The sequence below is a fragment of the Cupressus sempervirens genome, chromosome 11, assembly GCF_028749045.1.
Source record: "Cupressus sempervirens isolate cs-2001-9-10 chromosome 11, ASM2874904v1, whole genome shotgun sequence".
Lineage (NCBI taxonomy): Eukaryota > Viridiplantae > Streptophyta > Pinopsida > Cupressales > Cupressaceae > Cupressus > Cupressus sempervirens.
The window spans coordinates 515,265,518-515,280,886 of record NC_143128.1 but is presented as its reverse complement, the minus strand read 5'-3'; the positions used below and the strand labels follow the sequence as shown (position 1 = coordinate 515,280,886).

At 33.2% G+C, this 15,369-nt stretch overlaps 1 protein-coding gene across 1 annotated transcript; it reads right to left on the bottom strand.

The window, feature by feature from the left end:
- Positions 1–11,241: 11,241 nt before the first annotated feature.
- On the bottom strand, positions 11,242–14,724 carry LOC149530617 (uncharacterized). Its single transcript, XM_089808218.1, has 2 exons — positions 14,248–14,724; positions 11,242–11,346 (listed from the first exon to the last, which is right to left on the bottom strand). Exons 1-2 carry the CDS (start codon positions 14,722–14,724, stop codon positions 11,242–11,244), a joined length of 582 nt encoding a protein of 193 aa, XP_089664344.1.
- Positions 14,725–15,369: the final 645 nt, after the last annotated feature.

Genomic DNA, 15,369 nt, shown 5'->3' with positions numbered 1-15,369 from the left:
CCAAAGATAATTTGGAAAGTCTACTATTTGAAGGACCACAACACAAAACTATTGTAGCAACCAGAGATAATTTCGCTATTCCAATAAGTCCAAATACCCGATTGTATCAATTACCATTATTGTGCCAAGAGGATGCGCTATCACTTTTCTGTTTCTAGGCATTTGGACAGCCATCAATTCCGAGCACTACTATAAATGCAGACTTAGTGGAGGAGTTGCTAGCAAAGTATGGCAGCCTATCACTTGCTCTAAAGGTGATCGAAAGCTGTCCGTATGGGCAACCATGTGAGATTTGGGAGAGGGCAAAGGAAAAGATTTCTAAAGGAGATTGCATATCAAATTATCATGAAAATAGGCTTATTCGATTCTTGGAGCTTAGTATAAATTCCTTACATTGATCACTCTAGCACCTAGGAGGAGGTGCCTCCTAGTTTCTTTGATATGCCTTCTATTAAGATGTGGTCTATTTGCAGTTGCCACCTGGTTAATAAATTTCCTTATGACCTTCAAAATATGAAAGCTATTATAATGCTAAGGTTATTAGCTTTACCAGGCCTAATGAACTCACTTTTGCTAGTGTTCTTCCTACGGTTGGCAACATGGGATCTCTCAAGCTAGGTACACAATTTCACGAAGAGATATTGAGATATGGGTTCCAATCTTATGTCTCTGTGGCCAATGCTTTGATGGATATGTATGCCAAATGCGGTTGCATAGAGGAAACCACCCAAACCATCAGAGACCATAGTATTGAATCTGATTATTATATGGGGTCAAGCAATATGGAGTTGTAAAGATGTGCAAGAATAGAGTCACAGGAGAAGATATAGCGTGCAAGATTGTGTCCCAAGATTGTCCACAAAATGTTTACAAAGAAGTGAAGATTATGCAGCATCTATCTGGTCACCCCAACATTGTAACACTTCATTTAGTGTATGAAGATACATACTCTTTGCATCTGGTAATGGAGGTTCACTCTAGAGGATTTTGTTGGGAGATGCAATGCACTCCCCTGCTCACAGGTGGTTAATTATGTGGTGTTCCATGTTCACTAATAGTCATGGCTTTTGGTGCAATGGAAAATGGGCCCTACAATTGGTATCAGAGCCTGGTTTTGGCCTGGTCATGGGTTCAAATCTCCCCGGTGCCTTCCTGACCCATGTAAGCACCTGGTATGCACGTCGAGGGGGACATTGTTGGGTGATGTGACGCATTCCCTTGCCCATAGGTGGTTAGTTATGTGGTGTTCCATGTTCACTAATAGTCATGGCTTTTGGTGCAATGGTAAATGGGCCCTATAGATGTTTGGTTGGTTATTTGAAAAAGAAATTTTATTCTGAGAGAGAAGCTGCACAATTGATCAAACAGTTGCTCAGTGTAATTCTACACTACCATGAGATGGGAGTTGTTCATAGGGATATAAAACCTAAGAACATTCTTCTCACAAGTGATGGACAAATGAAATTGTCTAATTTTGGCATGTCTTTGCATGTTGCAAATGGCCAAAATTTATCAGGTTTGATGGGTAGTCCAGCGTATGTTGCCCCTGAAGTTTTGGTAGGGCAATATACAGATGGGCAATTGGTGTCATCCTCCATGCCCTCTTGATTGGTAGATTACCATTTTGTGGGGATTCTATGGACGCCATTGTTGAGGCAGTGAAATTTGTACAACTGGATTTCCACACTGATAAGTGGAAGTCTATTTCTGAACCTGTAAAGGATTTTCTTTCCAGAATGCTTTCAAGGGATGTTGAGAAGAGGGTTTCTCCAAAGGAAGCAAAACCATACATATAGCAAGAGAATTATTCAATGGAATGCTTCTGTAGCATATAAGAATTGGATCCTTTAAAGTGAAGTTAAGATTTTGATGAAGTTGCATGATTGCCATAGATCAAGATATGAGTTCAGGGAATTAAAAGTCAGAAGTATTTTTGTCTAAAGTTGTCTTAGAATTTTATTGATGTATTTTGTAAAAAGGTCAACTTTAGAGTTAACTCTGGTTTTGTTTTTTCTAACTATAGTTAAAACTTTAAAGATTAGAGTTGGTTACGAACCATCTCCAAGTAGTCCAAACTCTAACTCTTTGGGTAGTTACGAACCCAAAAAGTTGGTTGTTCTAGATTGGTTATAAATTTTTGAAAATCATTGTAATAAGGGACTTGGACTGGGAAACATGGAAAACTTATGCTCTGATAACAAAGCAATTTTTGGAAAGTGTGTACAATTGTTGTTTTTGTAATCAGTTATTTCTGACTTTCTTGCTGCAAAGAAATAAAAAAAGTACATTTGGCATTATCTTTCTAAAGGGTCTAAATTGTTGAGTGTTGATTCATTTATGGGTATTTCCATGGTATGGTGGGAGTATTCATGAATGGTTGAATCAGCATTGTGTTGGTGAAAGTTCTCAAGCGTAGTCCTTGATTCCTCTCATTAATGGTTACATCATTTTTTTGAAAACATTGAAGACGTGTGGTGCATTCGCTATCAATGGTTTTCTTTTTTATTTTCTAAGTTTTATTCATCTTTATTGAAAAATCACAAATTTTATCTTACGAGGGAGCTGCCCCTCTAAACACAGAGGAAGGCCACATACCAAGGGCCTTTCCAACTGTTGTGAATGGTTTTCCACACACTCCGTTGGGTAAATTCTACTGTGACAAATCTATTTACCAACAAAGAGAAAAGTAATCACTCTTTTCCTTGCAACCCTCATTCTAGAAATTATTTTATTAGGAAGGTTTGTCTGATGTAAATAAACTGAGTAAGGGAATATAAAAGCACATGATATGTTCCACTAAATCTAATTCAATAAGATCCCTTCGATGATTATTAAACAAGACATCATGATATTATATGAGATAATCAATCAGGGTTCCGTAATGCAAGTGATGACCAAAATGGGACTCTCAATTAAATTAAAAAAATAGATCCTATCATCCATATCAAGAGTTAATTAGACGGTTCTGATAGGTAAGTGTTGGGTTACCTCTTTACAAGTTGAAGATTTTTTTATATGGCCCAAGAAGTATTGGGAAGGAGTTAAGGAAATATTACCTTTAGAATCTAAATTTGGTTTTTCCATTGCCCTATTTGAGTCCAAGGACCATAGAGATAATGCTCATAAATGGAAAAACTAGTTTTGTCATGGACGATGAGTTTTTTCACAATTCCATGGACTCTTAATTTCTTTCTAGATCCGGTAGATTACTGTTGTATGCCATTTTGGTTATTTTTTCCATTTTTGCGCTTAGAATAGAGAGATCTGTACATTGTTGAGTTTATAGCAAATAAACTGGAAGTGTTCTTGAAGCATGATCTGATTCCATTTGAGAACCTTATGAGATCAGTTAGAGTTTATGTCTTACTAAGGCTTGACAAACCTCTTCTAACTCAAATAAGATTAGACTCTAAGAATGGATCATGTAAGCAAGTAATCAACATTGAAGATGCTATGTCAGTCCCACTTCATAACGAAAAGTTGGGTCGTTTTACTCACCAGTGCTGCGATTTGAGTAATGGAGATATTTTGGTTTGCAAAGATCCTTCCTCTAATCCTTCTCTTTGTAGTCAAATTCTTTCGAGTGACAAGACTTATCTTCTTCATCATGGAAAGGATTAAGATTTGATTTTTTGAGATGCTTTGGTATGCCTAGGCCCTCCTACAATCTCTCCTACCTGCAATCTATCTCAGAATGTTGACAATAATTTTGTTATTGTTGGGAAACCTTTTGATCAGGATCGTCATTTTAAAATTTCACTTTCAAAATATTATGTTGCTGTTTCTTCCCATGATAATATTTCAATACAGTTGCTCCCAGATTTGTATAAATCTTTTCTTGGCAGTCCGGTCTTTAGTACACAGCTGATTTAAAGCCTGCCAGTTACTTTGCCCATTTCATCTCTAGTAGATTTGTCAAGTCAAATACAGAAACTCAAAGGATGTAAATGTTCTTGGTGTTATTCTAGGTAAGGCTCATCCCGAAGAGAGATTGGTAAAGCCTCATGCAAAACAAGAACTCATGGCAAATCGGCTTGCTCTTAATATGGCACATGATTTATTTGATGAAATTGCAGAAGAAAAATTCTTTCGTAAATATAAGGATTGTACTACCTCCTTTTACTGCAACAATAAGCAATCTGAGCTACCAGAATTTAGTTCTCAAATCTCTGGTTCTCCTTCACAAGTCAGTGTTGTTGAAGATTCTCCAGTAGAGGTTCAAGAGGGTTTCTTTCCACAATACTGCATGGATGGAGAAGAGACATCTCATATGGCTCTCAAGGATAGTTTTTTATTTCTCAAAGGTTTTGTCCATTTCAATGAAACCTTCTAACAAGTTGGTAGTAGCTGGTAAAAAGACACCCAGGCCTAAAGGGAGAAAGTCTGAGAGCAATAGAGCTAAAGAGGATATTGAGGCTGGGATTCAATCCACCATAGTAGACAAATTTGCAAATCTAAGATGCTCTGCTAGAAGAACCAAGCATTCTTCTCGATTGCAATGAAGCTGATTTTGTGGAATTTCAGAGACATAAATGCCTCTAACAAAAGGCTTAGGGTCAAACAACAGGTTGACTCTTCCCAAGCAGACATTCTTCTATTGCAAGAAATAAAATTATCAAATGAGACTTATCTAAGATTGTTTGAAGATGGCCTAAACGACATTCTGCTCATTGTTAGAGTGCTGACGCTTTTTGTAATAACTCCAACCATTTATAACATTGTCATACACTAATTTCTTCTCTAATTTCTCCACTTAGCCTTTGGAGAATGAAAAGCTAAGAACTCCATTGAAAGGCTAAAAAATGGAGACATTACAATTTTGGTGGTCTTGTGACACTTTGGAATCCTAAGATAGTTATTGAACAACTAGTTTCCTACTGACTGATTTGGCAGCTCTTAACTTTTCAACATTATAATTTGTCTTTTATGCTTTTTAACATTTATAATGCATTTTCTACTGCTGATAAAGCCAGATTATGATAAAAATTATTGGACATGTTTTAGAGATTTGAAGTTTAGAACTTTATTCCAGGAAGGGATTTTAATGCAAGATCATCTCTACATGAGAAGAAAGGTGGTATATGCCCCCAACCTAGAATGATGGAAGATTTTATAGCTTTTACTAATGATAATGATTTGTCTAATATTCTTTCATCTAATGGATTCTTCACTTGGATTAATCATAGAGATGGCTTGCTTCAAATTGCAGAATGTCTAGATAGATTCCTTGGTTCCCATATGTCACGTCTTGCCCTTGAATCATTTTCTTTTTCCTTCTTAGGTGGTGAATAGCCAAATGCTGAATTGGTCAAAGATGGTTTAATCTTGATTTAAGATAAATAAAAGTTAACAACATAGATTATACAAAAAATTAAATGAATTATTTTAAGATGGAATACATGATTGGTTATGTTATGATGATCTTGCCGTAAGATGTGTTCTTAAATATTGTAATTTAATATCAATGTGATTATTCTAATTTATTTACTTCCTAATGGTGATGTAATTCAGATGTAATATACTGATTATGATGGGTACTGACTCATTATTATTTCTTGTTCCAACTGCTAGAAATGCATTAAATCTAGACCATTATGTTATGTTGATTGGGCTTATTATTCAAATATTTGAATTGTACGTTGAGCTCCTCCTTTTGGCTGTTTAGTTATGCTGATTGGTGTTATTATCTAAATGTTTAAGCTATATGAATGATTTGTTCTTCAGTAATTGTTTCGCTAATCTGTCTAGCAACAAGGCAGAGTATTTCCACAATATCTACACTTTAGCTAGAAAAAGACTGAAACTGCGTGTGTTGTAATAGGAAATGAATCTATCCAAGACAATTATTTTCTTCTAGAGCAAAACTCTTCTTTTAATGTAGAAAAACCTAGTTTCTTTTAGGATATTATAAAAAAAATTCATTTTTACTTGTTCCTTGATGAATTGTGGCATGTGATTGTAGAGCAATATTAAGATTTGAAATATCTAGTAACCAGCAGTGAGAAAAATACCTTAACAAACTAATTCCTAATTTAGATGTATTACTAAGATGATGTTGTTTTGTTTCGTATAATTTCCAATTTCCATAAGATAACGTTGTCGATGATTGGGTTGAACTAGTTAATTTTTAGCATTGATAAGGTTAAATGAATTGTGGTTTCTTTTCTTTCATTTATTATCTACAATTAAGTGTTTAATTGAATCATTGGTGTCTATTTGAAGCTTTTTAGTATGAAATTCGGCATTTATGTGTTTCACCACACCATAGGAACAAGAATGAACATCTTGTTGTATATTAATGTATAGATTGAGAATTTCATTCATGGTCGGGTGTAATGTAGCAACAATGGGAAGGATAGTATGGATACTTCATGTTAGTTTCTTCTATCTGACACAATTCTATAGAATGGACACATGTTATTCTTTTTTCTTCTACTCTTAAATCTAGCTCTGTAATTGTTTGGTCAAGTGATTTGATTTTTTGTATTTAATTATGTGGCCTAGATAATGCGCGCGCGCGCGCATGTGTGTGTGTGTGTGTGTGTGTGTGTGTGACTATTCTTATTTGGTTTTGCTACATATGTATAGATGTGTAGTGTTATTTTTTTTTATTCCCTACTACATTCTATGATTAGGCTAGTAGGCATATGGTTGCATGTAGTATGTTTTACAGCTGCACCACATCCATCCGATCCATCTTGTTCTTGGAAGCTAGGCTTCTCATACTAGGGTCAGGGATTTCTTCATGTTAGGAAGAATCCAAGGGGAGCAATCACTCCATGGTTGGCAAGGTAAAAGTGCCTAGGCCACACTCCCATTTCAGATGATGTCCTACAACTTTGGATATAGGTTATGCTAAAGAAAACAATAGGAAAGGATAACTTAGTTTTTATTGTTCTTTCATCCTTGAGATGAATTGATCTATGTAATTGTATATGAGAGCAATGTAAATTTGGGAAACTAATGTAAAGTATTACATTGTAATTGATGTGTGTTGGATTAGCAGCTTGATCTTGTATGGTAATTAATTCTCCATCATGACATGAGATGTATTAATGTGAATAATCAACACCATCATGATGTAACATTGAACATTCTTGCTAATGCAAAAGATTTAAAATTGCAAATCAGCACTTTAATGTTATGTCATGCTAATAAATTATTTGTTAAATTAATTAGTTCATGGATAAATAGTTTGACTTTTCCACATTGTTATGATTGGTACTTTCCTACTCTTTCTATTTGATGATGTGGCATTTTTAAGTAGTTGGAAATTACAAGAGTATGGTCTCTTCTCTAATACCCTTGCTTACATGGCTTTTGATTAGTTTCCTATTTTGTTAAATATTACTGAGTTGTATGTTAATAAATCTTGTAGAAAATCTATTTTCAAATTTGAATGTATGTGTTTCATGCATCCACATTTTTTACCTTTGTTACATCAATGGTGATGAGTTCTCCTTATTGTGAACACACCAAAATGTATCATTTCCATTGTAAATTGCAAAATGTGAATGGTAGGGTCAAGCACTAGAAAAAGTGTGTTTTTAAAAATATTTTTTGCCAAAATGACTGTGTTGCCAAAAAGTTACAAGAGATCAATGAACATGTAATTGTAAATGGATTGGATTCAAAAAAATTTACTAAACAAAAGGATTTTAAAGATGAATCGGAAGAGTTGTGCAAGACGGAAGAGGTGTTCTAGAGATAGATATCTACAGAACATAGGCTTAAAGAGGGTGATACTGTTGGAAGTATGAGGGTTCTGAGAGGGGGGGTGAATTAGAACACTTATTAAATTATCCCAAAATCTGATTACAATAATTTTTAATTCATAGTTTACAGCAATGGAGAATCAAATTGTACTGAAATATAAACATACTAAATAATATCAACTCACAGAAAGAAGAGAGATCAATTTTGTGCTGAGTGGAAAACCCTCGAAAATCCTCATGGTTTCATCATAGAGAGAAAAACCACTCCATGAACCTGTATTCTTTATTGAATTCCAACTCTTTTACAATCAGCAGCTTCTACTACTCAGGGTATTTAACCCTTTTATCAATGTTGTAATTACAACCTTATACACACATATAAATGCGTATGTATGACATTTATACATGCATACAAGTTTATAATAAGACTTTTAGTCTTTAGAATATGTTCTGAAATATATATCTTCTTTCTTCCTTTTCCAACTCATACATTTTATTGACAAAAGATCTCTATATTTATAGAGAAGAACTTTGAAATTGTTCAGTTAAATGGAACCAACTGAGCCAGTTAGGGTTGTTGAAAACCCTCTTAAAAGTTGTTTAAAAAAACCAACTTATAATCAGTTACAACTCGAATTTGTCTTCCCTTTATAAAACTATCAGCGATGTATTTGCTTTCAAAACAATACATATAAAGTTTTGTATTTAATAAAAATTTAGCCTTCAAGAGTATTCTCAAAACTTTTAAATACTATTCTGGAACAATAGAGCAATTTGAAAATAATTCTTCACTTTAGAGACTGCTTTGAAGAAGTCCTTAAATCATTTAAGGTTTAAGAAAAAATGCATTATTGCCATTAGAATCATAGTTGAACTAGACAGTGGTAAGTAAATAAAAATCTTCATTTGATTCAACAAATTGTCTCCTTCAAGAAATTCTTTTTCACAAAGAATACAATGAGACTTTCTTTCTTGTAAAACCCAAAAAAAATGCTTTGACAGTGATGCTTGATAGGGCTGAACAAATTCCTTAATAACCAGTTCCCTTTTTTTAAAAAATTTCTTTGACAATCTCTAAAATAACTTAAGACCACTTTGATTTAATTTCTCAAAGACAAAAATAAATGAGTTAGAGATATCTACCTTTGTATTGCTTTTTAAGAAATGAGTATACGCCAACATACTTGAAGACGCTTGATTTATTACTTGCCTTCATCATTTAAAAAAAAAATCTTTCTTGAAGATACTTGTTTCTCCTTTTCAACTAAACTCATTGTTCATCTTGAACATGCACAAGAAAGAGGACGAATGAGAGTATGTAAATATCAAACATGGAGACCTATTTTTTCCATATTCAAACACAAGCAGATTTTTTGCAAACCTTTACACATAGATGATAAAAAATATTGCCTCCTTTAACACCAAATTATCAGAATAGATTTTGCCTCAACAAATTTCCAAACACATAAAATGATTAGGGATAAAATCATTGAACTTGCAGAAGAAATGAATGAAAACAAAGTCCTCTTTGTTTTACAACCCACAACCTTAAGAGTTTTAAAAAACAATTTGAAATCTGTGATGCAAAATGAACATTTGGCGAGACCTCTTAAACCCTACAGACCTTCCTTAAATGATCGTGTATTGCTAGTGACAGTGTTAATTGTGCAAGAGCCATGTTAGCATCTTTTCTGCCATGTTACGATATTGCTGTCGAAAACATTGCCATTTAAAAATTGCCTTTTTTAATATAGCATATTCACAAAATGTAATGTATACACCAATGAAAATGGCCTTTTATGTTTACCACCTTTTAAAAGAATCATCGTGGTCAACAATCTCCCCCATTTTTGATGCAAATTTTTTCACTATTTCATATATACAAGATGAAAAGAAAAATCAACTTATACATACAAGATAATATCATCTTATATATACAAGGTGACTTTAAAAAAAATAATTCCAACTTATATATACAAGATAATGATAATGATCAGAAATATAAATGATTTACCATGGAATGCTGATCTATATCACTGAAACCAACTTAATCTGAATCAACCACAAATTGAGAAGTCAAATCTGAAACCAAATCTGAAACCAATCAACCACAAACTGAAATGCAAACTAAGAAGTCAAATCTGAAACCAGATTTGAAACTAATCAACCTCTGAACCAACTGTGAAATGCTATTAAAATCAAATCTAAGTGAAATTCTGTTAAAATCAACCTCTGAACCAACTGTGAAATGTTGTTAAAATCAAATCTAAGTGAAATGTTGTTAAAATCAAATCTGAGTGAAATGTTGATTAGATTACTACCCCAAAATTTTTGTGTCAAAAATTGACCACCTGCTTTTCATGAGTGATTTTTGTGAAAGGAGTAGAAACCTATCACAAAATAATGATTAGGAAGAGTGTTTATGCAAGAAGTGATTGAGAGAAAATTCCCAATCGTGTTCACAACTGTTCAAATAGTTCTCTTGGTAATGCCTTTGTAAAAATATCAGCCACCTATCCTTGAGTAGGCACATAAACTAGTTTGAATTCATTATTTTGAACTTTATCTCTCAAGAAATGAAGTTTGATGGCTACGTGTTTTATTCATGAGTGCACAAGAGGGTTTTTTCTTAATTGAATAGCACTCATGTTATCACACATTAGTGAAATAGGTTTTGAAACGTGAATGCCCAAATCAAATAACTGATAATCCATCCAAATTAATTGAGTACAGCATTTTGTAGCTGCAACATATTCAAATTCACAAGTGGATAGAGTTACACAATCATGTTTCTTACTATACCAAGCAACCAAACACTCACCAAGAAAGAAAGCTGCACCACTAGTGCTCTTTTTATCATCAGATCCACCCCAATATGCATCATTATAACCAACAAGAGTAAAATAATTGCTATGAGGATACCATAAACCATAATCAAGAGTTCCTTGAATGTATTTCAGTATTCTATGCATTGCGTTAAGATGTGATTGTTTTGGATCAAATTGAAATCTTGACACCATACATACAGCTTGCATTATATCAAGTCTAGATGCAGTTAGATATAGCAAACTTCCAATTATAGATGTGTAAAGAGTCTGATTAACTGAAGGTGAATCATCATTCTTCATTAATTTACAACTAGTTTCCATAGGAGTGCTAACAGGTTTGCATTCTAACATATTGAATTTCTTTAACATTTCTTTGGAATATCTTGTTTGGGAAAGAAATAATCCATGTTCTAGCTATGACACTTGTAGACCAAGGAAAAAAGTGAGCACACCTAGCATTGACATCTCAAGTTCAGATTCCATGATTTTAGAAAAATGTTTTGCTGAATTATCATTAGTAGAGGCAAAATGATATCATCTACATAGATTTCTATAGCCAAAATGTCATCATTAATCACCTTGATATATAAAGTGTTGTCTGCCTTCCCACAAGAAAAACCATTTGAAATTAAATGCTTATCCAACTTGGAGTACCAAGCCCTAGGAGCCTGTTTTAAGCCATACAAAGCCTTTTTCAATCAATAAACATAATCAGGTTTGTCAGCAGATTCAAAACCTTCTGGCTGTTCCATATATACATCCTCTTCAAGATACCCATTTAAGAAACCTCTCTTAACATCCATCTGATAAACAATAAACTTTTTCTAACTAGCATAAGCAAGAAATATTCTAATTGACTCCATCCTTGCAACTGGTGCAAATGTTTCATCGAAATCAATGCCTTCTTGTTGAGCATAGCCTTTACAAACAAATCTAGCTTTATTTCTTATCACTTTACCTTCTTCATTTAGTTTATTATGAAATATCCACTTTCCACCTATGACATTATTGTTACTAGGTCTAGGAACAAGTTCCCAAGTCTTATTTTTCTCTATTTGATTTATCTCTTCCTACATGGCATTTTTCCAACAAGAATCTGATAAGGCTTCAGTAACATTCTTTGGTTCAAAGTCAGTTATTAAGCAAAAATGTTCAACAATATTTGCTTGTTCTCCTATTTTGGCTTTTCTTCTGGTTAGAATTCCTTTCTCTACATCTCCAATAGCTTGAGACTCAGGATGTATCTTAGCTATTATTCTAGATGAGGTTTTTATTTTTGAACCAGTACTAGTTATTTTAGGACTTGAACAATTTTCTAGTTTAGTTTCATTAGCCAATTTGTTTTCATTAGTTAGTTCATGTTTATCATTTTCAGTATGTTCATTATGTACCATTTCTGATCTCTGAAAAAATGAATCTTCATGGTCTTCTTGACCATTACAACACATAGAATTTTTATCAAATATGACATTTATAACTTCCACTATTTTGTTCAGCCTTTTATTAAACCATTTATAGGCTTTTCTATGCATGGAATACCCAAGAAAGATCCCTTCATCAGACCTTGAGTTAAAATTTTCTAAAGAATCATTGTTCTTTTTGATAAAACATTTGCAGTCAAAAATCTTAAAATTCTCGACATTTGTTGTTTTACCATTCCATAATTCATATGGAGTGTAAGCAGTTCTAACTCTGATTTGTGCTCCGTTTAGGATGTAAACAACTATATGAATAGTTTCTTTCTAGAATTTATCAGGTAGTTTAGCTTTGTTTAACATGGTTTTGGCCATTTCCTTTACTGTTCTATTCTTTGTTTCAACAACACCATTTTGTTGTGGTGTCCTAGCAGTAGAGTATTGCCTTTTTATTCCATGCTTCTCACAATACTCAACGAATTCTTGAGAGATGAATTTTCCTCCTCTATCTGATCTCAAAAAATTTAATTTTAAGTCAGTTTCTCTTTCTACCATTTTCCTAAAAACTTTGAAGTGTTCAAAAGATTCTGATATATGTTTCAAAAATGTTACCCAAACCCTTCTTGAATAATCGTCTATAAATAGCATGAAATATTTTTCACCATTTAGAGAGGCTATTTTAGTCGGACCACAAAAATCAATGTGCACTAATTCAAGTGGTCTATTTCACAAGTATTCTTTTGTTTTAAAAGAAACTCTTGTTTGTTTGCCTTTAACACACTCTTGACAAATATTTTTTGGTTTGGTAATCTATGGTAGACCTCTAACCTTTTTATTCTTTCTTATTCTGGCAAGATTATCAAAGTTTAAATGTCCCAGTCTTTTGTGCCATAGCCAATTTTCTTCTACTTGATTCATTAGACAAGTATTAACTAATGAAGTTTCTTGGACAGTTGAATCTATTAAGTTATAGAGATTACCATTTGTTCTCAACCCACTGGCAATGACTCTATTCTTTCCATTTTTTATATAACAACCTTTTGCATCAAAAGAAATAGAATATCCACTGTCACAGATCTGACTTACACTTAGTAAGTTATGTTTTAAACCTTCAACAAAGTACACATCATGAATTGGTGTGTCTTTATTTAGAATTATTGAGCCCTTTCCAGTAATGTGAGCTCCTTAGTTATCACCAAATCGAACAAACCCTCCATCAAATTTTTCTAGGGTTTTAAATTTGTTCTTACACCCAGTCATATGGTGTGAACAGCCGCTATCCAATACCCACGTTGCAGGTGTTTGAGCGAATAGAGCTGTTTCAACAATTAAAGACTTTTCTATTGTCTTTACTTGCTTCTAGACTTGTTTTGGTCTCATATTCAGTTTACATTGATTTGCATAATGACCATAATGAAAGCATTTAAAGCATCTAACCACCTTTCCTATTCTTTGATTTATGCTATTTTCACAAAAGATAGCCTTGTGCCAAAAAATATTACAATTAAAATGATAACCATTGAACAAGAACTTTGTTTTCTGACTAGTAGATTCTTTCGATGAACTCTACAAGACTTTTAATTTTTTATCTTTTTCCTCAAGCAAGAGTTTTTGATTTTCTGTAATCAAATTTGCTTCCTTTAACTCTTCTTGAATTTTTTGATTTTCAATTTCTTGATTAGAAATCAACTTCTTTAGTCTTTTAAGTTCTTCCATTGATTTTAGAAGTTCTTCTTCTAGATCTACTTCTACATCTGAATCATATGATGATTCAGATTCACTGGGTTCATGTTTAGGGGTATGGACTATTTCAGCCATGAATAGTCTTTCCCCTTGTTCATTAGCATCGCTGGAATCTTCATTTGAATCTTCTTTAGAAAGAAGACTTTTCTTCTTATAATCCTTAAATCTTTTATTCTTATTCCAAGGCTTCTTTTTAGAAAACTTCTCAATTTTCTCATCACAATCATCAAGTTTGACATTTGGGCACTTTGCAGCAAAGTGTCCTAATTGACAACAGTTGAAGCAATTTGGTTTGCCTTTATATTTATTTCTCATTCTTCTAACCAACAATGCTTCTAAAGCATCTGTTAGATCCGATTCACTTTCATCATATTTTTCAGCTTTAAAAGCTGATTCTTTTGATGAGGAACTAGCTTGATAGCTAATCCTCATTTCATATGTAGTTAATGTGCCTTGAAGTTGATGCAAGGTCATTTTTGAAAAACTTTTCTTTTCTTCTAAAGTGGATATTTTTGTTTCAAATTTAGGTAACACTGACCTAATGACCTTTGAGACTACATCATGTTCTTCTATTTCTTCTCCTAGACCTTTTATAGCATTTACGACTTCATCTATTCTTAAAAAGTAAGCAGCAATAGTTTCATCTTCATTCATTTTCAGATTGTCGAACTGTGTTTTAAGAGTAATCAATTTAGATTCTTTTACTTTATCATCTCCTTGATATATAGTTTCAAGTTTAACCAATATATCATTTGCTGATTTGCAATAAATGACTTTGGTAAATACGTCTCTAGAGAGACCACAAATAAGGGCATATCTTGCCTTCTTATCTAACTCAAATTTTAGTTTTTCATTAGCATCAATGGGAACTGTTGCTGGGATAGTATATTTTGTTATTACAACATCCCACATTCTTACGTCTAAGGAATGTATGAAAGCTTCCATCGTAACTTTCCTGAAAACATAATCATTTCCATCAAATGGCGAAGCCCTACTAAGAGAAGCTCCTTCAGATTGAGCCATGACTTCCAAAAAATATCCCTGAAACAATTCCAAAAGGAATCCTATGCTCTGATACCACTTGTTGGAAGTACTAGGGTTCTGAGAGGGGGGGTGAATCAGAACACTTATTAAATTATCCCAAAATCTGATTACAATAATTTTTAATTCACAGTTTACAGCAGTGGAGAATCAAATTGCACTGAAATGTAAACATATTGAATAATATCAACTCATAGAAAGAAGAGACATCAATTTTGTGCCCAGTGGAAAACCCTCGAAAATCCTCATGGTTTTGTCATAGGGAGAAAAATCACTGTGTGAAACTATATTCTTTACTAAATTCCAACTCTTTTACAATCAGCAGCTTCTACTGCTCGGGGTATTTAACCCTTTTATCAGTGTTGTAATTACAACCTTATACACACATATAAATGCGTATGACATTTATACATGCGTACAAGTTTATAATAAGACTTTTAGTTTTTACAATTTGTTCTGAAATATATATCTTCTTTCTTCCCTTTCCAAATCATACATTTAATTTACAAAAGATTTCTGTATTTATAGAGAAGAATTTTGAAATTGTTCAGTTAAATGGAACCAACTAAACCAGTTAGGGTTGTTGAAAACCCTCTTAAAAGTTGTTTGAAAAAACCAACTTATAAT

Coding starts and splice junctions, on each gene's coding strand:
- LOC149530617 (XM_089808218.1), bottom strand. CDS start 14,724: ATGGCTCAATCTGAAGGAGCTTCTCTTAGTAGGGCTTCGCCATTTGAT. Junction 11,347..14,247: donor AACATGATGTAGTCTCAAAG/GTCATTAGGTCA, acceptor ATTGTTTATCAG/ATGGATGTTAAGAGAGGTTT.